Genomic DNA, 27,869 nt, shown 5'->3' with positions numbered 1-27,869 from the left:
GGAAAACCAAAATAGCTTTCTTCAACATTGTTGCTATAAAATGTTTTCTATGTTTACTATACTCCAGCAGGCTGTGATATACGTCTGTCTTCCCCCCCCCCCAGGCTATAAATGCGAACTTAAAACAAACGGTAAGGTTATGTAATGATTTATTTTTCATTTTAATATTTTAACAATATTATTTATATAACATATTGCAGTAATAACATCGGCATCTGGAATCTTGTTGATTTTTTCACGGCTTCCTTAATGTTACTTGTATCAGGAATGCAATAAGTTTCGTGGAGTAGTAGACTTTACTTAATTTTTGCAAATATTTAAAAACAATAATTAACATTGCAATTTAGGTGAAATTGCAGCGGTAAGTTTCCAATTTATAATTATTACTATGTTAAACGTCTCTAAAAATAATATGTTAAAAGCCTAAAGCAGTAAAACGAATGTCGCGCTTAAGCGGTAAGAAGAGGGAAATTGTTATGTGTGTTAAGTTGGGAATACTGAATGTGGTATTTCACACTTACCGCGTATTGGTTCTGTGCGGAAAAAAGCAAATACGCACGATCTCGCACAAAATATATTTTGTAAGGGTATTAGCAGCAATATCTTCACAAAAATTTGTTTTGTTCTGTCTCTTCAATGTTAAGGGGAGAGTATGGTTAAATATGGTGAAAAACGATGAAATTTTATTTTCCCTTTAAAATATTTTTGGTATGTGAAAAATGCATTACATAAAATGTAATACAGGTACGCATTTATCGCCTTGTCTCGAATATTGGAATAGGCGGATATAGAATGATTTGCTTGGGAGAGCACACTAGGAAGATAAATAGGCTAATTCACAAATAGGAACCAGTACTCTTATCATGAACACACGAATGTGCCTTCAAGCACAAAAAAACAAAGGCATAAATATACATCCACAATGAAAAAATAAACGTGCATTATAACCCCTGAAACCTACACCTAGATGTCTTCCTTCCTCTTTCATTTGAGCCTACAAACAACTTTCTACGCATCTGAGTGATGATATAACGACTATAAACTGCTATATTCTTTTAAATACCTGATTTACAACAACCTGTATAACTGTAACAAGCAGTTAACGTAGCCTTGAGGATCTTGTTACCTAATAATGAATACAGTGTGCAGAAATATTAACTGCGTGTACTCGTCCCTAATTGCTACCTTCGTGTGTATCTGTTTTTCTTAATCTGCCGGGAGTCTCGATTATGCAACATGACAGTGTTTCAATGTTATTTTAAGGACAAAATGTGGTCTTTAAGGAAATGTTTTGGATCAACCTACACCTCGCTGTTGTGGCTGCAATGTGAAGGTCGTCAATATTCACAAGACCTTAGTCTGAAGACAAGAGAGGTTGCGAAAGGAAGTGTATACAGAAATGTTGACATTAATTCGTAAGCATGTAGACATTGTATTCATAAAATTTCTTTTGTGCGAGATCGTGCGTATTTGCTTGTTTTCCGCACAGAACCAATACGCGGTAAGTGTGAAATACCACATTAACTATTCCCAACGTAACACACATAACAATTTCCCTCTTCTTACCGCTTAAGCGCGACATTCGTTTTACTGCTTTAGGCTTTTAACATATTATTTTTAGAGACGTTTAATATAGTAATAATTATAAATTGGAAATTTACCACTGTAATTTCACCTAAATTGCAATGTTAATTATTGTATTTAAATATTTGCAAAAATTAAGTAAAGTCTTGAGACGGTTCCTCGTATAGGATAAGGAGGTTTTGATCAGATTAGTATTTCGTGTTAATCTTCTTATATGGATAGTAAGCATGGACGTGTAAGGAAGTTTCAGAATGTGAGACGGAAGTAACAGGTGGACAGGAAGGCTGAAGCCAAGCTAGGAGGACAGGAAACATGTGTCCAGGCGTGGAGTTGACTGATGAGGGAATGTATGGACTTTGCCTGCGGGTGGTCAGTAAGATGACGCCAAGCCAGGTTCCAAAAGAGATGATCTGGTATATGTCAGAGAATTGTCAGGACGCCGGAAGTAAGGGTATGTTCTAGTTAACGAACAATTTTTGAAGAACGCGTCTTAAGTGACGTAAGTGTAATCATGGCCAATCAGGATTCTTAATAGAGACACGTGATATATAGATAGGAGGGCGAAATTGTATGTTTGGTGGTTGAAAGTAGAGGATAGATTTGGCAGATAGACAGAAGGCATATAGAACGCGTACGGAGAGGTTGCACTCCACATATTCTCGGCAAACCTAACTCGGAAGTATAACAATTTACGGACTTAGAATTTTTCAGTGGGTCTAGTAAGAAGTCGTGTGTTGCATCATTATTATAAGTCTGAATTCTTTTCTCACCATTATTATTACATTCGGAATAAATTGTCATCAAGTTATCAACTCTCCGTTATATTACTGGTGTTTTATAGTACAAAATATATAATTACGTGAGCTCAGAAATTAGTCTACCAACTTGCGGGAAGTGAGAGCGAGATATTATACACTTGGACGCGCATTTCTGCTAATATGAAACGAACACTTAATAATAATAAACGTTTTCATAGTTCTTACCAACAACTTCTGGTGTGCGCCTACATCATTTCAACCTACGAGCACGTCTCCCAAACCCCATGTCCCGACCGTTTTTGCAGCTGACCTGGGACCTCATCCTCTACCGGAGTAATCTCGAGGAGGCTGGCGCCAAAATTAATTAGTGTACATCTTTAATTACTGACATCAACGTGCCATCCTCGAGATACTTTCCATATACGACTGAGCTGGCAGCCGAGGGCAAGGAAAGGCGTCGTGGGCAACGACGACGACGACGACCGCGACCGCTACATATTTTGGCGCCCCAACGAAGGCCGACCGCGTCATATTTGGCGCCCAACGTGGGGCTCGAGATGAACAACGTCGGGCTCGTGATGAACAACGTCGGGCCCGAGATGGCAACAATGACCACGGCGGGGATCGACGCGAGGGCCGACAGCCAATGCAGGGTTAATGCGGCTGATGGCAACAATTACCGCAGCGGGCATCGACGCGAGGGCCGACAGCCGACGCAGTGTTAGTAGAGCAGCTTGCAGTATCATGCAGTGTCAACGACCGACAGCCACAACACCATGCAGACCCCAAACAGCTGAGAACAATGATGGACGGTGGGGGAGACGATCAACCAGGCGTAACCTAGAAGACGTCGATACGTAAGCATAAAGGGTTTCATTTCAATTGTTGTGTCCATATATATGTACATGTGTGTAATTCATTTTGGTAGGGTTTATTTTGTTTTGAATTAAAGGGGAATTTTTGAGGATATATTATATATTACATGTTGCTAAGGAGCCAGACTAGAAGTAAAAAAAAAAATGGAGACTACAGCAGGGACGAGTACTAGCCGAGATAAAGAAAGTTCGCGAGGTTCGGACAATGTCATGTCGAATAGTGTGTTAGAGCGGATATTGGAACAGATGAATCAGATGAGGAACGAAATGATAGAAACTAGTAGCAGGCTAGAGAGCCAGTTCGGTAATTTGAAGAGTGAGATGGCTGAGAATAGTAGTAGGCTAGAGAGCCAGTTAATGGAAAGTTCTGACGTATATCAAGAGGAAATTGGTCAATTAAGAAATATAATGAACGAGAGATCTAATATATTGGGAAATATGATAGAAGAGAGCTATAATAGATTGGGAAATGTACTAGGCGAGAGCAATAATGAAGTGGAAAGTAAATCGATTGTGGATATTAGTGAATTGAATAATAAGATAGCCGACAATAGTAATGAAGTGGAAAGTAAATTGATTGAGGATATTAGTGAATTGAATAATAAGATAGCCGAGAATAGTAATGAAGTGGAAAGTAAATTAATTGTGGATACTAGTGAATTGGATAATAAGATAGCCGAGAATAGTAATGAAGTGGAAAGTAAATTAATTGAGGATACTAGTGAATTGAATAATAAGGTAGCCGAGAATAGTAATGAAGTGGAAAGTAAATTAATTGTGGATACTAGTGAATTGGATAATAAGATAGCCGAGAATAGTAACGAAGTGAGAAATAAATTAGCTGTGGATATTGATGAATTGGGAGATGATCTAGATGAGAATTGTAATGAATTCGATAATAAATTAGAAGAGAATATTGATGAATTGAATAATATGGTAGCTGAGAATAGTAATGAAGTGGAAATTAAATTAGCTGTTAATATTAATGAGTTGAAAGAGAAACTAGATGAAAATAGTACTGAACTGAAAGATAAGTTAGCTGGGAATATTAATGAATTGAGTAATGAACTAGCTGAGAATTGTAATGAAGTGGAAATTAAATTAGCTGTGAATATTAATGAGTTGAAAGAGAAACTAGATGAAAATAGTACTGAACTGAAAGATAAGTTAGCTGAGAATATTAATGGATTGAATAATACGATAGCAGGAAATAGTAATGAAGTGGAGAGTAAATTAGCTAAGGATATTAATGAGAATACTGAGGAAATGAATATTAAGGTAGCCGAAAATAATAATGAGGTGGAAAGTAAAGTAAATATGGATATTAATGGGTTGGACGATAATCTCAATGAGAATAATAATGAATTGGAGTATAGACTAACCGATAGTAGTATCAGGCTAGAGAGCCAGGTGTTAGAAAGTTATGGAGCATTCAAGGAGCAAGTAAATAGAGTAATCGAAAAGTTTGGTGAGTTTGGGAGCGATAGTGGACTTGAGAAAGAGAATGCGAAAACGATCACAAACATGGGGCGGAGGGCAGAAGAAGCCTTCTCACCCCACAGAGGGTACAATAGCAATAACCATAATGACGGTTGGAGCAGGGATCGGCCACACAGTGCTGGCGGTCATGGTTTACAACCCTACAATAATGACACGCGGTATTTTGTGAACCGATTTTCTAACAATAGTACAAAGCGGTACTGCGACGATCAAAGAAGTGAATATAGGAAGGGCATTTGGAGGCCTCATTTTTCTGCAGGAGGAGAAAAAGTTAAGTGGAAGCATGCTGGTAGATTTAATGTGAGGAGAAGTGTGTCTCCACGTGTAAACTGTCAATTTAAGAATGGCACAATGACATATGAGGAAGGCCGCAGACGATCCCATTCGGAGAATGGTGATCCGATTCATGATAGACATCCAGGCGACGTACCAGGTTAATGGACGAGAATTTGTGTAAAGTTGAAAATAATATGATTTTAATTAAAAAAAAATAATAAGAATGTGTTTGTTTTGTGCATGTAGTATTTGAGCGGTATAAGCAACTAGAACCAAGAACTGATTTGTGCTGAAAATGTTAACCTTGGGAAAATTTTTGTTACTTTTGTTTTCTTTTTGCCACCTTCAGAATTAGTGTTTTTGTGTGTTTTCTTATAAAATCATGCGATAAGTAGTATTTCCTGTGGCAATAATTAAAAGATAATGTTAATAATGATTAATAATAATGATAGAATATTTTTTTTTTAATTAACTTCATTTATGTTCATTTATTTGTAGAGGTTGAATGATTCGATTTGAATATGTATCCATTTTTTTAGAATCAATATTAAGTGCCAGACCATCAGTTTTAGTTCGAGACATAAAGTTGTCCTCTATATTGAGGGGACGTTATTCGAGATGTGTATTCAAGGTTGCAGCTAGTGTATGAGATATGATAAATAGAGTCAGTTAGTATTTCAAAAGTATTATGTACTGCTTAGTATAATTTTGATTCTGGTTAATAATTATTTCGGTTTTATGAATGTAAATGTGTTGTCAAGTCTGAAGCTAATGTATGAAGTATGATATAAAGGGTTAATTGGTATTTTAAAATGTATTATGTATTATTTAGCGTATTTTTTTATTGTGGTTCATAATTCTTATTTCTATGTTATAAGTATAAGTATGTATCAAGGAACCGATCATGAATGTGAGTGAGAGAGCGCCATTGTATTCGGATGTGCCCTGAATGTTACGATTGGATGCTGTATATAGGTCAGGTAGAGGTCAGTTAAACTGGCGTGTGAGATGTAAGCAGGCGTAAGGTGTGCATATAGATTCATACATGTAAATAGTTGTAAATATGTAATAATTGTGAGTGTGAATTTGTACATTGTTTACAAGCTTAGCAAAAGGTGTATCCAAGTGTGACTAATTAGGGGGCACCGGAGACTGGTACCGAAGGTAGTTTATGGGGCGTCTCATAACAACAAATATTCCCTTGGGAATATTCTTTGTTATGAGAGGGCATTTGAGAAGTTTCCTCGTATAGGATAAGGAGGTTTTGATCAGATTAGTATTTCGTGTTAATCTTCTTATATGGATAGTAAGCATGGACGTGTAAGGAAGTTTCAGAATGTGAGACGGAAGTAACAGGTGGACAGGAAGGCTGAAGCCAAGCTAGGAGGACAGGAAACATGTGTCCAGGCGTGGAGTTGACTGATGAGGGAATGTATGGACTTTGCCTGCGGGTGGTCAGTAAGATGACGCCAAGCCAGGTTCCAAAAGAGATGATCTGGTATATGTCAGAGAATTGTCAGGACGCCGGAAGTAAGGGTATGTTCTAGTTAACGAACAATTTTTGAAGAACGCGTCTTAAGTGACGTAAGTGTAATCATGGCCAATCAGGATTCTTAATAGAGACACGTGATATATAGATAGGAGGGCGAAATTGTATGTTTGGTGGTTGAAAGTAGAGGATAGATTTGGCAGATAGACAGAAGGCATATAGTACGCGTACGGAGAGGTTGCACTCCACATATTCTCGGCAAACCTAACTCGGAAGTATAACAATTTACGGACTTAGAATTTTTCAGTGGGTCTAGTAAGAAGTCGTGTGTTGCATCATTATTATAAGTCTGAATTCTTTTCTCACCATTATTATTACATTCGGAATAAATTGTCATCAAGTTATCAACTCTCCGTTATATTACTGGTGTTTTATAGTACAAAATATATAATTACGTGAGCTCAGAAATTAGTCTACCAACTTGCGGGAAGTGAGAGCGAGATATTATACACTTGGACGCGCATTTCTGCTAATCTGAAACGAACACTTAATAATAACAAACGTTTTCATAGTTCTTACCAACAACTTCTGGTGTGCGCCTACATCATTTCAACCTACGAGCACGTCTCCCAAACCCCATGTCCCGACCGTTTTTGCAGCTGACCTGGGACCTCATCCTCTACCGGAGTAATCTCGAGGAGGCTGGCGCCAAAATTAATTAGTGTACATCTTTAATTACTGACATCAACGTGCCATCCTCGAGATACTTTCCATATACGACTGAGCTGGCAGCCGAGGGCAAGGAAAGGCGTCGTGGGCAACGACGACGACGACGACCGCAACCGCTACATATTTTGGCGCCCTAACGAAGGCGACCCGCTTCATATTTTGGCGTCCCAACGAAGGCCGACCGCGTCAGTCTAAAAGTCTACTACTCCACGAAACTTATTGCATTCCTGATACAAGTAACATTAAGGAAGCCGTGAAAAAATCAACGAGATTCCAGATGCCGATGTTATTACTGCAATATGTTATATAAATAATATTGTTAAAATATTAAAATGAAAAATAAATCATTACATAACCTTACCGTTTGTTTTAAGTTCGCATTTATAGACTGGGGGAAAAAAAAGACAGACCTGTATCACGGCCTGCTGGAGTATAGTAAACACAGAAAACATTTTACAGCAACAATGTTGAAGAAAGATATATTGGTGTTCCGAAGTTGGCGTCATTAAACAGAAACCAACATGGAGATTTCATTGCAACTAATTAGAAATTCGTCTTTCAGTATGTAATAAACGATCTTCGCACAAAATAATGTACGATACACGAGCGGTATGTTTGTTTTCATGTTCTCGGAAATTAAAAAAGCTCAACTACGTTTCGCTTTTTCAATCTTTTCCTCGAACATGAAAACGTCAACATACCGCTCTTGTAACGCATATTACTATTACTTAACAAGCTATATTGTACGAAGTAGTTAAAATTTGTTTTACATAAACTGGTTTAAGTGATATCGAAAAAAATTGACTCTGACGAAGCGCAACATGAAGCTAACTTCACAAGTTATCATATACACTATCACCATTAAATCAAGAAAAATTCGTTCCGGCACCGGGAATCGAACCCGGGACCTTTCAGGTCTGCGCGCTGAGGGCTCTTTCCAATTGAGCTATGCCGGGACACGATCCACGGTGCTGGTCGAACTCCTCTCATTGTACTGTTTTACGGCCTACTACCTGCATTTAAACCTATGTAAGTCAATATGCAGGAGCGCATATTTAATAGTAATATGCGTTACAAGAGCGGTATGTTGAAGTTTTCAGGTTGAGGACAAGTTTGAAAAAGCGAAACGTAGTTGAGCTTTTTTAATTTCCGAGAATTGAAAGAAAACATACCGCTCGTGTATCGTACATTATTTTGTGTGAAGATCGTTTATTACATAACTGAAAGAGGAATTTCTTAATTAGTTGCAATGAAATCTCCATCTTGGTTTCTGTTCAATGACGGCAATTTTGGAAAACAAAAATATCTATCTTCAACATTGTTGCTTTAAAATGTTTTCTGTGTTTACTATACTCCAGCACGTCTGTATTTTTTTCCCCCAGTCTATGATGAGTCTGGAATCTTGCTGATTTTTTCACGGCTTCCTTAATGTTACTTGCATCATGAATGCAGTAACTTTAGTGGAGTTGTAGAGTTTACTTAATTTTTGCAAATATTTAAAAACAATAATTAACAGTGCAATTTAGGTGAAATTGCAGTGGTAAGTTTCCAATTTATAATTATTACTATAATGAACGTGTCTAAAAAAATATGTTAAAAGCCTAAAGCAGTAAAATCAATATGTCACTTAAGCGGTAAGAAGAGGGAAATTGTTATGTGTGTTAGGTTGGGAGTACTGAATGTGGAATTTTAGACTTTCCGCGGGTTGTTTTTGTGCGGAAACTAAGCAAATACGCACGATCTCGCACAAATGACTTTTATGGCCATATTCAACAACAGTTTGTGATAACTGTAAACATTGTAATACACGTGTATTTCAGACATTCGTATATGCTACCCTATTTGCTTTCATGACACAAACTGTAAGGAGAAGTAACTGTAATGACGTAAATAGTGCATTTCACTGTCTTCTCTGAAATACTTTATCTGTCGCGCATCCCTATTTTCAAGCATACTCTGCCTTCATGTGTATACACATTTCACCTAAACTATTGGACAAATTTGATTAAAAAATGCGTAATATTTGATAGTAATTATTTAAAATAGAATAATGGACACGAAATAAAGTCATTCTTCTTGATAAATTTCACGAATTTTCGGAGAATGGCACAAAATGGCCTCCAAAAATCCATTTTACATAAAATGTAACAAATGGCATGATTTGGATTTTCCCACTTCTTCAAAATTCTTAGAAATTTTTTTTCAGTATTATATTATATCGTTAGTCCATAATTTTAAATTCTGAAACGTATATCAAAACACGTTTGAGAAGCTAAACGCAGGTTGTGAAGTGTAGATTCGATTAACAATAAACGAAGAATACTTGTATCATTATTAATTTTATTTGTATTATTTTTATTAGTCTATTATTGTTTTAATTTTATTAACAGACAGTACATAAATATTAATAATAAACAAATAAAACTAATAACAAGACGCCACCACCGCCACCACCATTACCACCACCACTGAAATTCTATCACCACGGCATGGCGCATCCTCAGGTGGCGAGTAGAGGAGACAGCCTTCAGATATGAACGATAGCTGTGAATGTATTGAATAAGTAATCGTGGAGAGCAGATAAGGGGTGGTCCTCCAGCTTGGGGGTTGAGCGAAGGGCTAACAACCCATCACCGTAAAAAGACAGCTTCTTACGAAACCACACAGTAAGCCTCGAAATGGGACTGATTCTCTGGAACGAACACAGCAAAGGAATAAGGTTATGAGATTTGGTACTTGGAACGTAACTAACCTTTATAGAACAGGAGGGGTAACATTAGTAGCAAAAGAAGTCGCTAGATATAGAACAGACTTTGTGGGAGTACAGGAGGTTAGGTTAGATGGGAACGGCATATTAAAAATAGAACATTACTTTTATTATGGGGAATGAAACAATCACCAACAATTAGGAACAGAATTCCTTGTTCATAAAAGAATAAAATCGGCAGTAAAAAAGGTCCAATTTATCAGTGACAGGATATCGCATATAGTACTTATGGGTAGATGGTGCGATATCATATTTATAAATAATCACGACCTTAAGAAGAGAAAGAGTCCACACCTGTGGAGTAACGGTAAGCGCGTCTGGCTGCGAAACCAGGTGGCCCGGGTTCGAATCCTGGTCGAGGTTTTTCCGGGGTTTTCCCTCAACCCAATACGAGCAAATGCTGGGTAACTTTCGGTGCTGGACCCCGGACTTATTTGACCGGCATTATCACCTTCATCTCATTCAGACGCTAAATAACCTAGATGTTGACATAGCGTCGTAAAATAACCCAATAAAATAAAAAAAGAAGAGAAAGACGACCATACAAAGGATAGCTTGTATGAGGAATTGGAACACACTTTTAATCAGTTATCTAGATATCACATAAAATTTTTTTATTGGGGGATTTCAATGATAAAGTAGGACGGGAGGATATTTTTAAACCAACTATTGGAAAAAAGGGACTAGACCTACACATAACTAGTAATGACAATGGAGTTAGGTTAGTCAAACAAGTACAACATCCCCCCATAAGGGTATTCATATTGAATTTGGTATTCCCAAGAAACTAGTTCGATTAATTAAAATGTGTCTCAGTAAAACGTACAGCAAAGTCAGTATAGGCCAGCTTCTGTCCGATGCTTTTCCAATTCACTGCGGGCTAAAGCAAGGAGATGCACCATCACCTTTACCTTTTAAATGTAGTATATAATAATTTTAAGGCAAATGCCTATAATGCCTAAACTCTAAAGTGTCCTAAATAGTGTTTAGCACATTTTTTACGCTTTTCTGACTATAAAAAATACGTAAATTTTTCTTAATTTCGCCTGCACACAGGGTGGCAGTCGTGTATGTGCCTGTGAGATTGTCGGTGCTCCTCCTTAGTCCCGTTTTCTTCGCGGAGAAGCGACATTCTTTTGTAACTTCTGCTAACACTACAACGTGTCGTTCATGTGTGAGGGAACTGTTGAAAAATGCTACATTGAAAAGTTTACTTCTGTATAGTTTGTTCGAATTCCACATTATCTGAAATCAAAGGCAAGATCGCCTCGAAGCCAAATGTTAATTAAAGGTGGTAAGATGGAAAGAGGACAGCTCCGACTTAATTGAACCCAACAAAGGGAGCGCGTATTGCTTTAGCTATTCTAAGGGAACACGTGAAGTAGAAAAAATCAGGGTTTATTTAACGACGCTCGCAACTACAGAGGTTATATTAGCTTCGACTGATTTTGTATTCATCGACAAAAAAAGTGTTCAAAAGTGGAGCAGCACATTAGATGAGCACTGAATTGGCCGCGGTAGACCCACTCTTTAGCCTTCTCGTTCTCCCGACCTCACTCCACATCATTATTATTTGTGAGATTCACTTGAAAGAGAGAAGTTCCTTAGCTCGAGTTCTTGCAGCTACTGCCTCTTTACAAGGAATGAATAGAGTCTTTAAACGTGTGAGACCAGCCATGACACGTCGTTACAGAGCGTGTATCGAAACAGGAAGCCACACATTCGAACAATTGTGTCGTTCTCAATGATATCAAACGTTTTCCTTTTCTTGTCCTTCACAGGAAGACTACTCAATATTAGTTTCAGTACCCTAAGAAGTTTGAGTACTGAATTTTGTTACATTACATTATATGAAGACATTATTTCAAAAACAGCCCTTGTCAAAAATGTCGATTTTTCAGGAAAACAAAAAAACAACCTCCAGTCCATGTAACTTATAACATCGAAATAAAAAAAAGGTAGACTCTTTCCTCAGGATATAAGAATCAAATATATGATAAACACATTTAAGTTTTTACATATTAGAGACCTATAATTAATTACTAAATGTGGGAGAGTGTGACATGGGCTATTTTTGTATTAAAATAATACAAATGGAGATTGTAATATTATTACTTCAGCAGTCAATATTGTATTGCAATATCAGTAAATTAGCAGGAAATCACAACATATATTAATAACTTTCTTCTCCACTGCTCTTATCAGACCCTTCCATGTCTACAACATGTGTATTGGTAGTTTCCGTTTCTGAAACAGGTTGGAGACTTTTAAAGAACCGGCTGTTATCTGGAGACAATAGTCCATACAGTTTTTTCAGGTCCTCCATTTTTATTGCTTAATCTTCAAGGGTTCATTGTAAAGAGGTGCAAACGTAGTTCTTGAGGTATTGGCATCCTTTTACGGATATGCACAGATCTCCATGGCCCCGAATAACTGTCCCTTACTCCTACATGTGGGGAGTCTCTGTCAATCCTATACATTCTCAGCTGCTTCAGCTAGAAGACTGAAAAAAAATAGGGCTCCACTTTAGCCATGATGGTGTTGAGAAAATCTGGTGTATGAACCCTCTTCACTTCAAAAGGTTTTGGATGAACTGTGCAGCTAGCTATTATATCACCCCACTGATTTGGAGTTTGCACAAAGGCAGTTCGTTTTTTCTTTGCAATCAAGGAAAAGTCCTGACCGTTTGACAAAAATGAGTGGCCCCTTATGGTGAACAAGTGCGTAACTCGTTTGAACATTTGAAAACAATGTACTCGCATGTACAAGAAGTAAACCATACAAATATTTTTATTTAGGCCTGGACAGCCGCCTAATATTATAATTAACTCATTTTTAGATAATTTCTTTCTTTTAGGTGACCAAAGAAATGACTTCTTTTTGTCCCTTCTTACAACTGTTTCATGATAGGTAATCAGCAGGGAAAGGATTTATATGTAAATACATATTTACTTATAAAGCTAATATAATTTATATTTTGCATTATCTTTATGTTTCACAATGTGTAGGGTTGAAAAATCCTACTTTTATTTTCCATATTTTTCCATATTTTAGAGTTTAGTACATATTTTCGTTAATTTCCATATATTTTCCATATTTCATATAAAACAGTCCATATTATATTAGGTTTAACAATAAAACAAAACAAAATTCCATTAACTTTTAAAAATACATTTCAACAATAGAGATTTAAACACATGTTCAGTAATCCCTTTAACATCAGAGTTATTTGAAAATTAGCAGTCCTATCAACAATGGGAAAGTAAGTTACAAAACTGTATTAATTTAATTTAAAATTTTTAACAGACTTCAGTTGTGCAGCTCAACAGTTAAATGCCAGTCAGAGTACACATAGGTTCAGTTTTGTAAATCATACTATAAAGACGGTAAATATGCCAAAAGTACGTCATTCAGTCAATTTAAAATCAAAACTAACAAGTTACATTTCAGAATTTAAAGAAGATGGTTTATCAACTGACAATAAAATATTATTTTGTAATTTGTGTCAGTGTGCAGTATCATCTACACAAAAGTTCCTGGTGCAACAACACATTACAACTAGTAAACATCAGGCCAACAAACAACTAAATTCCAAGCAGAGACAATTGTTTTTAACACAACCAACAACATCGAATGTAAGATCTGAGTTTAACATCGACCTGTGCCGTTCTCTCATCTCTGCTGATATTCCTCTCTACAAACTAAAGAATAAGGTCTTCAGGGAATTCCTTGAAAAATATACTCAACATACAATCCCGGATGAGTCAACACTTAGGAAGACGTATGCTCCATCCATCTACGATGAGACAATACAGAAGATAAGAGATGAAATTAAAGATAGTTCAATTTGGGTTTCCATTGATGAGACTCCCGACAAAGAAGGTAGACTTGTTGGTAATGTAGTTATCGGTTTGTTAAGTGAACAATATTCTGAACGAATTCTTTTACATTGTGATGTTCTAGAAAAGTGCAATAACAAAACTATAGTTAAACTGTTCAACGAAGCTATGGGTATCCTGTGGCCAAAGGGTATTATGTACGATAATGTGTTATTCTTTATTAGCGATGCTGCCCCTTATATGGTCAAAGCTGGACAAGCATTATCTGTTGTATATCCTAAATTGACTCATTTTACTTGTGTGGCGCATGCATTTCATCGTGTGGCAGAAGTGGTCAGAGACAATTTCCCTAAAGTAGATTTGTTGATTTCATCAGTGAAAAAAGTATTTCTCAAAGCTCCCAGTAGAGTTAACGTGTTGAAAGAAATGTACCCTGAAATTCCATTGCCACCAAAGCCAATTTTAACTAGATGGGGTACATGGCTAGAAGCAGTTGAATATTATGCCGAACATATAGACTCTATTAACAATGTTCTCCTTGCATTGGACTCTGAAGATGCAGTCTCAATTGATACTGCGAAAACAGTTACCTGTGACATAAGTGTGAAGAATGACTTAGCTCACATTCAGCATACATTTTCATGCATCATAAAAACGCTCAAAAGTCTCCAAAATAGGCACCTTTCACTATCTGAAAGTTTTGAAATTATAAATAGTACTGTGGAACAACTGAATCGTGGTAGAGGTAAAGTTGCAGATGCAGTAAGAGCTAAGGTGGACACTGTACTTTCAAAAAACCCTGGATATGAAGAACTACAAAAGGTTGTTGCTGTGATGAGTGGTGAATCAACAGTGAAGATTAACTTGGACTTATCCCCAGCAGACATTGTGAAATTGAATTATGTACCAGTTACTTCTTGTGACGTCGAACGCTCTTTTAGTCAGTATAAATCTATCCTCAGAGACAATAGAAGAAGATTCACTTTTCAGCACTTGAAAGAAATGTTTGTAACCTATTGTTATGGTAACAGACAATAAAAATTGTGTTTTGTTGAAACTACATTGGAAGATAAGGTACGTCCATTATATTTTTTGTTTAGTTTGATTAAAATGTACCAATATTTAACGTACATAGTCATTTTTTTATAATTTTAAGTCCATATTTAATTCCATATTTTGGTAAAAATCCATATTTAATTCCATATTTTGGTAAAAATAACTACATATATATTTACATATTTCATATATTTTTAGTCCATATAAATCCGTTCCCTGGTAATCAGTGTTACCTCATCATTTGACAAATGATACTCAAAAACAATAATGCCAAAGCTGACGAGAGTAGTTTACATTGGATCTTAGATATGGGACAGGCAAATTCTGTATGTAATCGAAACTCAATACTGCAGCATTGACTTTAAGAGCTCTTAGTCTGTATGATCGTTTCATGTTATAGAAAGCCTCTGCTTTGAAAGATGTATTTGTTTCTGGTCCATGAGTCTGACATTTTTCATCATTGCTTTCACAAGTTTCTATCTGTTGGGTCAAGGTATCAGATATAGGTACTCCGAAATAAATATTAATTTTTTTCTGTAAAAATATACCAGTAGGTATGGTAGGATACTTGAATGTGATGTAACTCCATAAACATACTGCGCATTTCTTTAACTGAAAGTGTTTATAGCAGGTACAATTTATGAGGATTTCTCAGTATACAGTAATGGGACTGCCGGGGTTTGAATGAACTAATATGATGCATAATCAGCATTTCAATTTTCCTTGGAATCGCCTTGGGGCGATTAGTGTGTTTATCTCTGGAGTCAGAAGATTTCTGATAGTTCAGCAAAGATGTCTGTACAGCACGAAGACGCCCTCTTGTTATCCCATGCAAACTCATAAATACATTGCGACAAACAGGCATATCTTTTGATATACCATCTGAACATATTCTCACCTTAAAATACAAGCTGCCACATATTTCCCTAAGAGATTAGTATGTTATTTTCCATCTGCTTTAATTTTCTTAATAAAATCTTCCTTTGTGCTCTTCCGTTTTTTTTTTCTGGACATTTAATCTATTTCCATCGTTACTGTCCATGATGTACAAGAAACTAAAATGGAATGCTCAATGACTATTCATTGTTGCAATGTGAAACATTTAAATATTTATTCAATTTAACACAATGCCGCCAGTACTTATTATATAATGCATAATGTACCTAATTAATTCAGTGCTGAAAACATTTTACAAAAGAACAACCATTGTCAGCTGACAAGGGCAATTTTTGTTCGAAAACAGAATGACATGGGCTGTTTTTGTAGAATCGGTGTTTTTTCTTATGGCTACTGTGCCTGACACAAGTCTTTTTGGCTTTTAAACACATTTCAGATTGTGGCAAAAATGTGGCTCCACGTGATGATGCTCTTAACTCATTTTCGTTAAAAATTGACAAGGGCTGTTTTTGTAATAATGTCTTCATATATAATAGTAACAATAATAATATTATTTTGTTGTTATTACTATTAATATTATTATTATTATTCTTTACTCTCTCAGGAGACTGCTAGAATTTTGTTAGTTTACAATTTCTTTGCATTGTATTATTATTATTATTATTATTATTATTATTATTATTATTATATTATTATTATTATTATTATTATTATTATTATTCTTTACTCTCTCAGGAGAGTGCTAGAATTTTGTTAGATTACAATTTCTTTGCATTGTATTATTATTATTATTATTATTTTATTATTATTATTATTATTATTATTATTACTATTTTACTTTACAGATATGTCCGTGTTCCTCGTCTATCTATTGGGGCTGCTCAGCTATTTGGTCTACGTTCCTTCAGCAGCGGTACCGGATGGCGGTGAAGCAACATTTATTAACTCTAGCTGGCCTGCAGAAATCATTCACACTGTCAGCCCTTACGATACAGATCAGGGTGAACTGAAGAAAGCGCTGCAAGACATTGTGGAAGTCATAGACTTACAGGAAGAAACTCTGAACTCTCTATTACTGAACGTATCAAACTTCAATCAAAGTGAAGAACAAACTGCGAAGGACCAGAAAGAAGTCTTCCCTAAACTTATGCCTGATTTAGTGAAGTCGCAAGAAGAAGAAGGTGTACTCACTCATCCAAATCAAACCCACTATGCTGAAGTTGGAAACAATGATACTGAAGAGTATGAGAAATATCTGCGGATAATACGGGATAAAACACAACACATGGACCATATGGTAAATATACTGGAGATTCATCTGCAGCTCTTTGAACCACACGTTGGCCTCAGTAAAGAAAGAAAACAAAACAATAACACTTCTGAGGTGAATTTTATGAGGTGCGTTATTGATAACTACAGATCGTGTATTAAGTTATTAAATTCCACTATTGACGACATGAGTGAGATATTAAACGTAGAGTATTTTCTCGAATTTCGAATGAAATTTCATCTTCACTGCCACAGATTATGTGAAGATAAAACCTTGAACGATCACCACAATGGTGGAAACAGCAAACCGTACGTGTTGTTCTTAACTATGGGAATTATCTTCTTCATTATAGGAGTTATAGGAAACAGCGTCTTACTGCTCATTTTCTCAAGGCACAAGGAGATGCGCACCGCTACCAACTTAATAATATTAAACTTGACTATAACAGACATGTTGGATCTCTTGTGCAATCTTCTGTTATTTTATTTATTTCAGCTTAATGAGTATTGGGTCTTTGGTACTACAATGTGCCAAATGTATTTACTGATGTGTTACACGGTTGTTTATGCAAGCATTTATTCAGTAGTAGCCATGTACGTTCAGCGGTGTGTAGTCCTGACGCGTATTTCGAACCCTCAAGCCTCCAATCGTCCTTCACGTAGGAAACTCTATTGTGCACTCATGTTAATAATAGTTTGGGTAATTTCAATTATTCTAGCCATCTATCCACTTGGATATACCATCACAGATAAAGGCTGTGGTACGGACTGGGAAAATAGACTTTTTGTGAGAACCTTCAGGTTAAGAGAACTAATTCTACTGTTCGTGATTCCTTTCATTGTAATAGCCATTTCGTCTTGTCTAACCGCTCGTGTGCTGAATCGCAGCATTGGATTTGAAGAAGTGAGAAGAGGAAAAATATTAAGCTTGAAAGTAGTCATTGCTCTCACACTGGTTTTCACTTTTTCCTACGGTACACATAATGTTCTTTTGTGCGTTAACGAATATCTTATAGACACCCCCAACAAATTAAGACTGACAATGTTCATTACTTACCTTCTAACCTTTAGCGATGCTTGTTTTAACCCCATAGCTCTGTTCGTGACAAGTAGCACATTCAGACGATACATGAAGAAATATTTATTATTTTGGATATCCTCGAGTAAGGCTAAAAGAAACGCGGTCACATACGTCGCTAGTGTAGAAACTCAAAGCACCGGCGTGTGAGAATTGTACTCCCAATATTTTTAAACGTATTATTTGTGAAATTGAAGAATATTCTTACGAATGATTTTATCTTGACTATTACACTCTTACTACGTCATACTACTTTTGACCACTAAAACGGTACGAAAGGACGTATTTCAACCAATCATGGCTGCTTATCGCACAATTTTATCGCGTCCCTAGCATTTGTTTAATTTTATCGCGTCCCTAGCATTTGTTTCTTTGTTTGCCAACATTTGAAACTGCGCTGGTCTGGACGTAAATATATATATATATATATATATATAATTACAAACCACTCCAGTCGATGCACAGTAGTTTCAAATATGACACGTATTGGCATTCATGAACAAGAATTAATAAAAATCACTGATCATACCTATGCATCTTCTGAAATCCGATTTACAAATAAATGAAGAGCACCATTCGGAAATCCTAAATAAGTTGAATACACCATGTAGGCCTAAATCAACGAGTTCCACTTCTATTACGCACACGTCCAATATAACATCAATTGAACCACCAACCACATTCAAATTTGAAAATTGTACATTCAATAATTATTCCTTATAAAATTATTCATTCCGAAATTCTGAATAAGTTGAATACACCATGTAGGCCTAAATCAACGAGTTCCACTTCTATTACGCACACGTCCAATATAACATCAATTGAACCACCAACCACATTCAAATTTGAAAATTGTACATTCAATAATTATTCCTTTTAAAATTATTCATGTTTATGTTTATGTCATCGTCGTTAATTAAAACTTTTCTAACACTTGTGTATATTAGTTAGGTTATGTTATAGCTCTGCTCTGAGAGGATAAAAAGAACTTCTGCTATATGATATTATGGATAGTCACGTATCAGAGATTCTTTAATATTAAGATTTATTGAATAGTAATCATTACAGTGTCTGTATAAAGACACTACTGCCATCTAGCATGCATCTAGCGTAATATTTGTAATGTTGAGATGGTACAATAATACATTTGAAGACAGTTGTATTTTCGTAAGTCAATTAATATTTTATTGTATTGGAGTACTTCGTTACTTCTAATCTTTATATACTTTCTTCTAATCGTGTAATAGTCAATTAAATCCCACTCGAGTTTTGATTTTCTCTAGATAAATCAAAACGTCTAGTGAGATTACTGTTGACAACATAATATTATCATCCATGACTCATTGCTTTAGGCCTACTGCTTTTGCATACAATACAATTATGCGTGTTGTAATTTGAATGTCTTTCGCACTGTACAGTATATTTTGTAAGAATATTAGCAGCAATTCCTTCATCAAAATTTGGTTTGTTCTGTCTCGCTGAGTGTTAAGGGAAGAGGATGATTAAATATGATGAAAAACTGTAAATTTTTATTTTTCCTTTAAAATATTTGGTATGTGAAAAATGCATTACATAAAATGTAATACAGGTACGCATTTATGGCCTTGTCTGGAATATTGTAATAGGCGGATATAGAATGATTTGCTTGGGAGGGCAGACTAGGATGATAAAACAGGCTAATTCACAAATACGAACCAGTACTCTTATCATGAACACACGAATGTGCCTTCAAGCACAAAAAAAAAAAATACAAATGCATAAATATACATCCACAATGAAAAAATAAACGTTCATTATAACCTCTGAAACCTATCCTTGCTTGGCTACAAGGAAACCGTCCCAGTTCGTATAGCTTGAATTTAATTAAAATGCATATTTAGCTCATTTTCGTTCGTTAAGGAACGTTGTGATAGTCGTTCATTTCGCTTCTTCCTCGTTTACGAAATATGACTTGAAAATCGATGCTACGTCATTTTGTTTTCTCTTAACTCCTATAAATAAAGTAGCAGTGCAAGCTGGAAATCTAGGAACACAACTGTACGTACTATACTTTCAAGAACCGAAAGGTGGGATTTGGACCTGAACTAAAACAAGCCATTTAATGTCGTGGTCGGTGCAAGTAGTTCCGGTAAACTGACAAAAAGATCACGTGAGAAGATGGTTGAGATGTAGACTATTAATTCTCCAGGGTGTTAACCGCTGTAAGATGAGAGACATTGTTACTTCTGAATTCCAGGAGTGACCAGATAGATGAGACTATTTACTGATGAAGTAAACAATAGGTACTTTAGGTGGTAAGACAATTAAAACGCAAATTATCCCCCCAAATATTACAAGATTTTTGCAGTCCTTGGACGTGTATTTTTTAGGGAATATAAAATTGTAATTCGAAGACAAAAAGAGTATTTCGAGCATAACATTATCTGTGAAAACATTCCAGACACATTGAACGATAACGATAGGGGCTTCATAATGGCATTCCATTCTGTTGTGTATCAACAGTTTCATTCACCTGTCCTCAAAGACAATAGACATGCTGATATACGTGTGCAAGAGGTGTGGGTACGTGATGGAGAAACACGCGAGGAAGTTCGATAACGTTCTTGCAACAATGTTGCATGTTGAAAGGTAGGTAGGTGTTTTTTTTTTTTTTTTTTTTTTTTTTTTTTTTTTTTTTTTTTTTTTTGCAGAAGAGTGTGAAAAACCAGCATATATAAAATGTTAGTACTGTTAATGGCGCTTTGTTTTGACCAGTTCATTTCGAACCTCAATATCATATTTAAGATCGATTAAGTGGAACTCATCTCCAAGAATCTATAAGCACAAAGTTTCTTGGTTTAGAATTGGATAATCACAGGAAAACGCATATAGAATGTGTTACTCGTAAATTGAGCTCTGCGTGTTATGCATTAAGATCCTTATCTACTATTGGTGATATAGACTTACTTAAAATGTCATACTTTGCATATTTTCACTCTATAATGAAATATGGATTAATATTCTGGGATAACTCGTCTGAAACTAAACACGTTTTTGTTTTACAAAAGAAAGCTATAAGAATAATGGCCGGTGTGCATAAAACATCATGTAAAAATATTTTCCGAAACTTAGAAATCTTGACTTCACCTTGTGAATATATTCTTTCCCTTTGAAGCAAGTAGAGCGATCGGTTTGGAAGTAAATCCCGAAAAGACAAAGTATATGATTATGTCTCGTGACCAGAATATTGTACGAAATGGAAATATAAAAATTGGAGATTTATCCTTCGAAGAGGTGGAAAAATTCAAATATCTTGGAGCAACAGTAACAAATATAAATGACACTCGGGAGGAAATTAAACGCAGAATAAATATGGGAAATGCGTGTTATTATTCGGTTGAGAAGCTCTTATCATCCAGTCTGCTGTCCAAAAATCTGAAAGTTAGAATTTATAAAACAGTTATATTACCGGTTCTTCTGTATGGTTGTGAAACTTGGACTCTCACTCTGACAGAGGAACATAGGTTCAGGGTGTTTGAGAATAAGGTGCTAAGGAAAATATTTGGGGCTTAGCGGGATGAAGTTACAGGAGAATGGAGAAAGTTACACAACACAGAACTGCACGCATTGTATTCTTCACCTGACATAATTAGGAACATTAAATCCAGACGTTTGAGATGGGCAGGGCATGTAGCACGTATGGGCGAATCCAGAAATGCATATAGAGTGTTAGTTGGGAGACCGGAGGGAAAAAGACCTTTAGGGAGGCCGAGACGTAGATGGGAGGATAATATTAAAATGGATTTGAGGGAGGTGGGGCATGATGATAGAGACTGGATTAATCTTGCACAGGATAGGGACCGCTGGCGGGCTTATGTGAGGGCGGCAATGAACCTTCGGGTTCCTTAAAAGCCATTTGTAAGTAAGTAATGATGCTGTATATTAAAGAACCAAGATAAATTCAGTACTAATCAAGACATTCATCATTTTAATACAAGACATAAATCAGATCTTCATCTACCCTCTGTTAGCCTAAGCTGTTTTAAAAAAGGAGTTCGCTATTCATGTGTAACAGTCTTCAATGTACTGCCTAATTGAGGCGCTGACATGGGAAAGGTAGTAACTGCCAAAAACAAAATTTTTCATGGGAAGCAAAAAACAAATTTATGAACACTTTCTCACTTACATTATTACAGAAACTGCTTTAAATGGAATACATACACTCATGTTTGTGTTACATATGAAATTTGTAAAGTCTGGCACAGATTTATCTGTGAAATCCTATTTTATGAAAATACAACATTGACATCACTCCTTAGCCAACTGAGAATTAACGTTATTTATATATTATGCACAAATGTTTCGGTAAAATGCATGATACTTTTCATCGAGGAAGTCTAACATAGATAACAATTCTCTCTTTTTGGCATCAGGGACGACTGGTCTTCTTTCAAGGCGTTGCAAGCACTGCAAGTTAGTGATTGACGTTAATGACTGTCCTTTCTTAAAAATCCTGTGCTCTGTCCACATTTCAAGGTCATTAAATGACTGTCTTGTTTTTATTAGAGGAAAATCAGCTCTTGAGAGTCTAATCCAGTTGAGGGTGCTGATTTTGATAGGAGATTTATTCAAAAACTTGTCACATTCTGCAGAAAAGTCGAAGAAATCCTCATCCTTCATCATTATTACATTATTAGGCCTTACCTCTTCTGGAACCATGGTCTTGCATCTTTTTTTCTTTTCTCTATGATACCAAATTCCCTATCACATGGCATGTAGGAATGTTCTGAAACCAGGAATTTCAAGTCCACTGAATCAAAATGTTTCTTGGCAATAATGTAAATCAGGACCATTAGAATCATCCGATTCTTATTCTGCCCTGCACAGTTATCAGCCCAAATTTGTCTAGACACACTCTGATGTTGTAAAAGGAGTTACTACCTTCTCCGCGCCAACAGCTGTGCACATACAACTTACAACATTCAGTGACTACGTTTCCAACTTCGTTTCATTACATACGGACATACTACCTTCTCTGTGCCATTGGCATGGCTATTTACTACCTTCTCAATGAAAAACCTAAAAATTCGAATTTTTGGCAGTTACGACCTTTCCCATGTCAATGCCTCAATTATCTTTAAGATTTGAAGAACCACGAGAAAAGGTTTAGAACAGAAATAACCAAATTTCTACATACTCATACCTTCTACACAACTGATGAATTGTTTATGCTTGTGAATTGAATTATTCTACTTAAATGACATGTACAATTTTATATAGCTCAAAATATGTTTTCATATTGACTTAATCTGTTTACTATGCATTGTATATTTTTGTTTAGCACAAATGATGAATTGTATCTGCTGTAAATTGAATAGTATACTGTATAGGTCAACTGACGAATTGTTTAAGCTTATAAATTGAATTAATCTACTTCATATGGATTGTACAATTTTGTATAGCTTAACGAAAATAAGTTTGTAAATTGAACTAATTTGATTGTATATATTTGTATAGTTTGGCTGATGAATTGTATATGCTTTTAAAATGATTACTAGTCTGTGTAGCTCTACTAATGAATTGTATATAGGCCTACTGTAAATTGAATGGTAGTCTGTATAGCTCAATTGATGAATTGTATAAATATGCTGTAAATTGTATAGTAGTCTGTGTAGCTCAAATGATGAATTATTTATGATTATAAATTGAATTAATCTATTTGATATTAATTGCACAAATTTGTATAGCTTAATGAAAGTATGCTTGTAAACTGAATTAATCTGCTTACTTTGTATTGTATATATTTCTATAGTTTTGGCCGATGAATTGTATATGCTTTAAATTGAATAGTAATCTATATAGCTCTACTGATAAATTGTTTGTGTTTGTAATTTGAAGTAGTTTGCATGATATGTATTATCAATTTCTGTATATCACAACTGGTTGAATTGTTTATGCCTTAAATTTAATTAAATTGTTTTGTATTATAATATAGCTGAACTTATGAATGATCGTTTACGTTTGTAAATTTAATAATCTGATTGGCTATGTATTGTATACTTTTAGTAGAGCCATCGATGTAGCTCAGTCGGCAGACTCGCTGGGCTGCTGATCCGGAGCTGCGTTCGGGATTGGGTTGGATCCCCCTTTGGTCTTTGGTTTCTTCCGAGGTTTTCCACAGCTGTGGGACTGAATCCGGATGGTCTATGGCGAGTCCTCGGCATCAACCGCCCTTTGATTTGATTACGTGGTTGGGTTTTTCCGAGGTTTTCCCCAACCAAAAGGCAAATTCCGGGTAATATTTTTGCGAATCCTCGTATCTCACCTCATCTCACTACATCTCGCCAAAATATTGTAAAAAATTGCACAAAATTGTAAAAATTGTAGAAAATTACTAAATTGTAAAACTGTAAAAATTGTAATTGTAATATTGTTACATTTTGACTTGTTCCACATCTTAAAAGCTTCATTGTTCATGTAAGATCTATGGAATAAAATGAATGAATGAATGAATGAATGAATGAATGAATGAATGAATGAATGAATGAATGAATGAATGAAGGTGAGTCACAAAGTTAATACATATTTTAAATTCAAATTTAATTTGTATTTCAGTAAGAGTAGTATTCTATTAATGTCGGTTAAGAGAAAAAGAAAACAGAAAGTGTTTTATTTTAATAATAAGCGCACCAGAAACTTTAATATGTATATCATGATCGTGACGGTACTCAAAATTCGTCTTATCTTTAGGTACACAAACTGTGCTACTTAAGTGACGCACATTTAAATAAATTCTCCTTTCATATATATTTTTTCCTAACAATTTCTCACGCAAATTCATGGCTCGCCTTCTCATGAATTCCGGCCTGGTTGTTGTATTTGGTTTATTGTTGGTAGCATTTAATTTATTTGTATCATAAAACTTGCTTAGCTCTACCAGTTGTTTAGCACGATCAGCACCTGCCAAGAGATAGTTTGTAAATAGTAATGATGAATTTTATGTCGAAATTGCACACGCACGCACACATACACATTTATTTCTGATGTGTTCTGCAATGCTAACCACACATACAGAGACATCAAAACAGACAAGGAAATTCTACACATCCAACCAAAAAGCCAGAAATTAAACACACTAGAACAATACGAAATATACAACACACAAAAATACATCCAAATCAAATTCTCAACACACAATTCAATTTCAGAACACACACACTCTTTGACTCCACATTACACTACATAAACACACCCCCACAGGAAAAAGGCGCCAAGACCAGCAAAAACCAGTTCTGATGATGGCCAACAGCAGGCCGAAACATGTGACAAAGTAAGAAAATTTAACAGGTGAATGGAGTAACGGTTAGCGCGTCTAGCCGCGAAACCAGGTGGCCCGGATTCGATTCCCGGTTGGGACAAGTTACCTGGTTGAGGTTTTTTCCGGGGTTTTCCCTCAACCCAATATGAGCAAATGTTGGGTAACTTTCGGTGTTGGACCCCGGACTCATTTCACCGGCATTATCACCTTCATCTCATTCAGACGCTAAATAACCTAAGATGTTGATAAAGTGTCGTAAAATAACTTACTAAAATAAAAAATTAACATGTGAAATGTATAATACGTTCTCCAAAGTGATATAGTGTTAAAAGTTGTGTAATTAAGATATATATATATATATATATATATATATATATATATGCAACATTAAACTTTAAAATGTGGTTTTTCAAAACTTTAAATTCTGAGTTGTTTCCCTTTTCAACTGGCCCGTCGAATCATAAAAATTTATAATTAAAAAAAAAAAAAAAAAGCAGCTGCATGTCTTAGCTATGCATACGATGCATATTTTCATAATGTCGCTGCACATTACTTATTTTATCAAGCTAGTAACACTTTTTGTCACAGTAAACACTTAATGTGCAACCCTTTCTCACAAATAAAGTATTGTTCTTCCCATTCTTTGAGCAAATATTATTTCCTTGCTTTCTTCGATTCACTTACTTCCTTGAAAGGGACATTTTTCTTATCAAGCAGCCGCTGGTAACTACATGAGTAGGCTACTTTGTAGTATGTCTACAAACACTGCAGGTACAGGTGAAACATAGGTTGGAGATTGAGAAATCGCGTTCTACAAGTTCTAAATGTACTACATTTATCAACCGATGTATGGGAAGGAAGAGGACCTGGAAGAAAATAAAAACTAAACAATCAGTTTCACTGCAGACATTGCTATGACATTTGATTTTCTATTTTTTTTTACAAGCTACGTAAATTATCTTGTGCATTGGTGGATGTTTTATAAAATCCAAAGAAAATTACCATTGCATTTCATAACATATAGATTCACATGAACCCTTTTTATTTTGCCACGTTTTCCCTAATTCTATGTTTTATGTAGCACAAAAGTGGCACGTTTTACTATAGTTTATGCTCGACCATGCCGAAATGTAGTAATTATACACCTGGTAGCAGTCCTTTAATGGACCTCATTAAAGTACACTTATTCATTAAAGTTCAGGTTTTCGATTATTCTCGGATATGCAATCGAAAGACAACGAGGGAAACGTCACGGAGGCTGGAAATCCAATACTGTCGCAGAAGGTTATGTTCTGTTACTATAATAATTAGGCCTAGCGTAAATTGTAAATAATATTCAAATAAATTCAATTTGTCATCTCGTTTTTCAATTCTAAATCAATTTCCAGGTTATATCAACATTAGTTCATATTACATTACATCAAGGTCAATTATATTATTGTTCCTCGGAAAAAAATCAATACTTTCGCGTCTGCGCACATCTCACAATTTAAGAGCTTGCGCTCGTTTCATAAACAAACATACTCGCGTCTTAATTACTGTCATTATAGGCTCGTTGCATAATGTACTATTTCAGCTTTGCTGGTTTTTCCATTTTGTAACGCTCGCCTACGAGAAAGTCTCTTATAAATACCGGGCTTTTTTTTTTTTAGACTAGAACAGAGGTGCAGCCACTTACATAAGCTATGGGGCTGATGGACTAAATGAGAAAAGTTAGCGTAACACGAGATTCGCAACACATATTTAGAAAACATTGATCAGAGAGGAAAAAAATAGGGAAACTCAATTACATAAATGGCACAATGTGGAGAACTTCAGGAAATAAAATAATAAATGAAAATGTTAAAATTTTACAAGGTTATGTCAGTCCTTTGCGTCTTATATGGCAGTGAAACGTGGATCTTGAGGGGAAAAGATATATCAAGATTGCAAGCAAATGAAATGAAATTATTGCAAGTTATACAAAACTAGATTGCAAAGGAAATGAAGATATCCGTTTACAATAATTGGACATTAGAAAATGAATGACAAAATTAACAGTCACAGAAATAATTGAAAATTAGCAAATTGCATTAGAAAGGATGGACAACACCAGAATTTCACTGCAGTTTTGGAACTACCACCCAATTGGCAAGACGGACATTCGAAAACCAGCAAAACCCTGGAGAGATCAAGTGTAGTAGTTAGAGGCAGAAGATGCCTAAGGGTACGTACAAGTTGGAGCGACGATAAACGATAAAAGAAGCAGCGATGCTATATCAGAGAGAATTGAAGCATGCATTGTCATTGAGGTGTGCATATTGGAGTAACGATAAAAGCGAATATACACGATAAAAGCAACGAAAAAGATAAGTTCCATTTTCTTCGCTCTTGTCGTTCATATGATCTCTGATTAAGATAATATTAATCTGTATAATGACCGGTGGTTATCAATATATCCGAATATTAATAGATT

At 35.6% G+C, this 27,869-nt stretch overlaps 2 protein-coding genes across 2 annotated transcripts in view; one reads left to right on the top strand and one right to left on the bottom strand.

Moving 5' to 3' along the window:
* The first annotated feature begins 474 nt into the window (after window positions 1–474).
* Window positions 475–20,749, top strand: LOC138714855 (C-X-C chemokine receptor type 6-like). Its single transcript, XM_069847069.1, has 2 exons — window positions 475–1,415; window positions 16,616–20,749. The coding sequence occupies exons 1-2, from the start codon at window positions 1,400–1,402 to the stop codon at window positions 18,265–18,267; spliced, it is 1,668 nt and encodes a 555-aa protein (XP_069703170.1). The 5' UTR covers window positions 475–1,399; the 3' UTR covers window positions 18,268–20,749.
* Window positions 20,750–20,823: 74 nt separating this feature from the next.
* LOC138714844 (oocyte zinc finger protein XlCOF6-like) overlaps window positions 20,824–27,869 on the bottom strand; it is a 110,428-nt gene continuing 103,382 nt past the window's right edge. The window contains exon 5 of the mRNA XM_069847055.1: window positions 20,824–25,056. Coding sequence (XP_069703156.1) covers window positions 25,050–25,056 — 7 coding nt within the window. The 3' untranslated portion in view covers window positions 20,824–25,049. The remainder of the gene's footprint in view (window positions 25,057–27,869) is intronic.

The sequence above is a fragment of the Periplaneta americana genome, chromosome 2, assembly GCF_040183065.1.
Source record: "Periplaneta americana isolate PAMFEO1 chromosome 2, P.americana_PAMFEO1_priV1, whole genome shotgun sequence".
Classification (NCBI taxonomy): domain Eukaryota; kingdom Metazoa; phylum Arthropoda; class Insecta; order Blattodea; family Blattidae; genus Periplaneta; species Periplaneta americana.
Note: the sequence above shows the minus strand (reverse complement) of the source record. Positions and strands in the feature narration are given on the sequence as shown.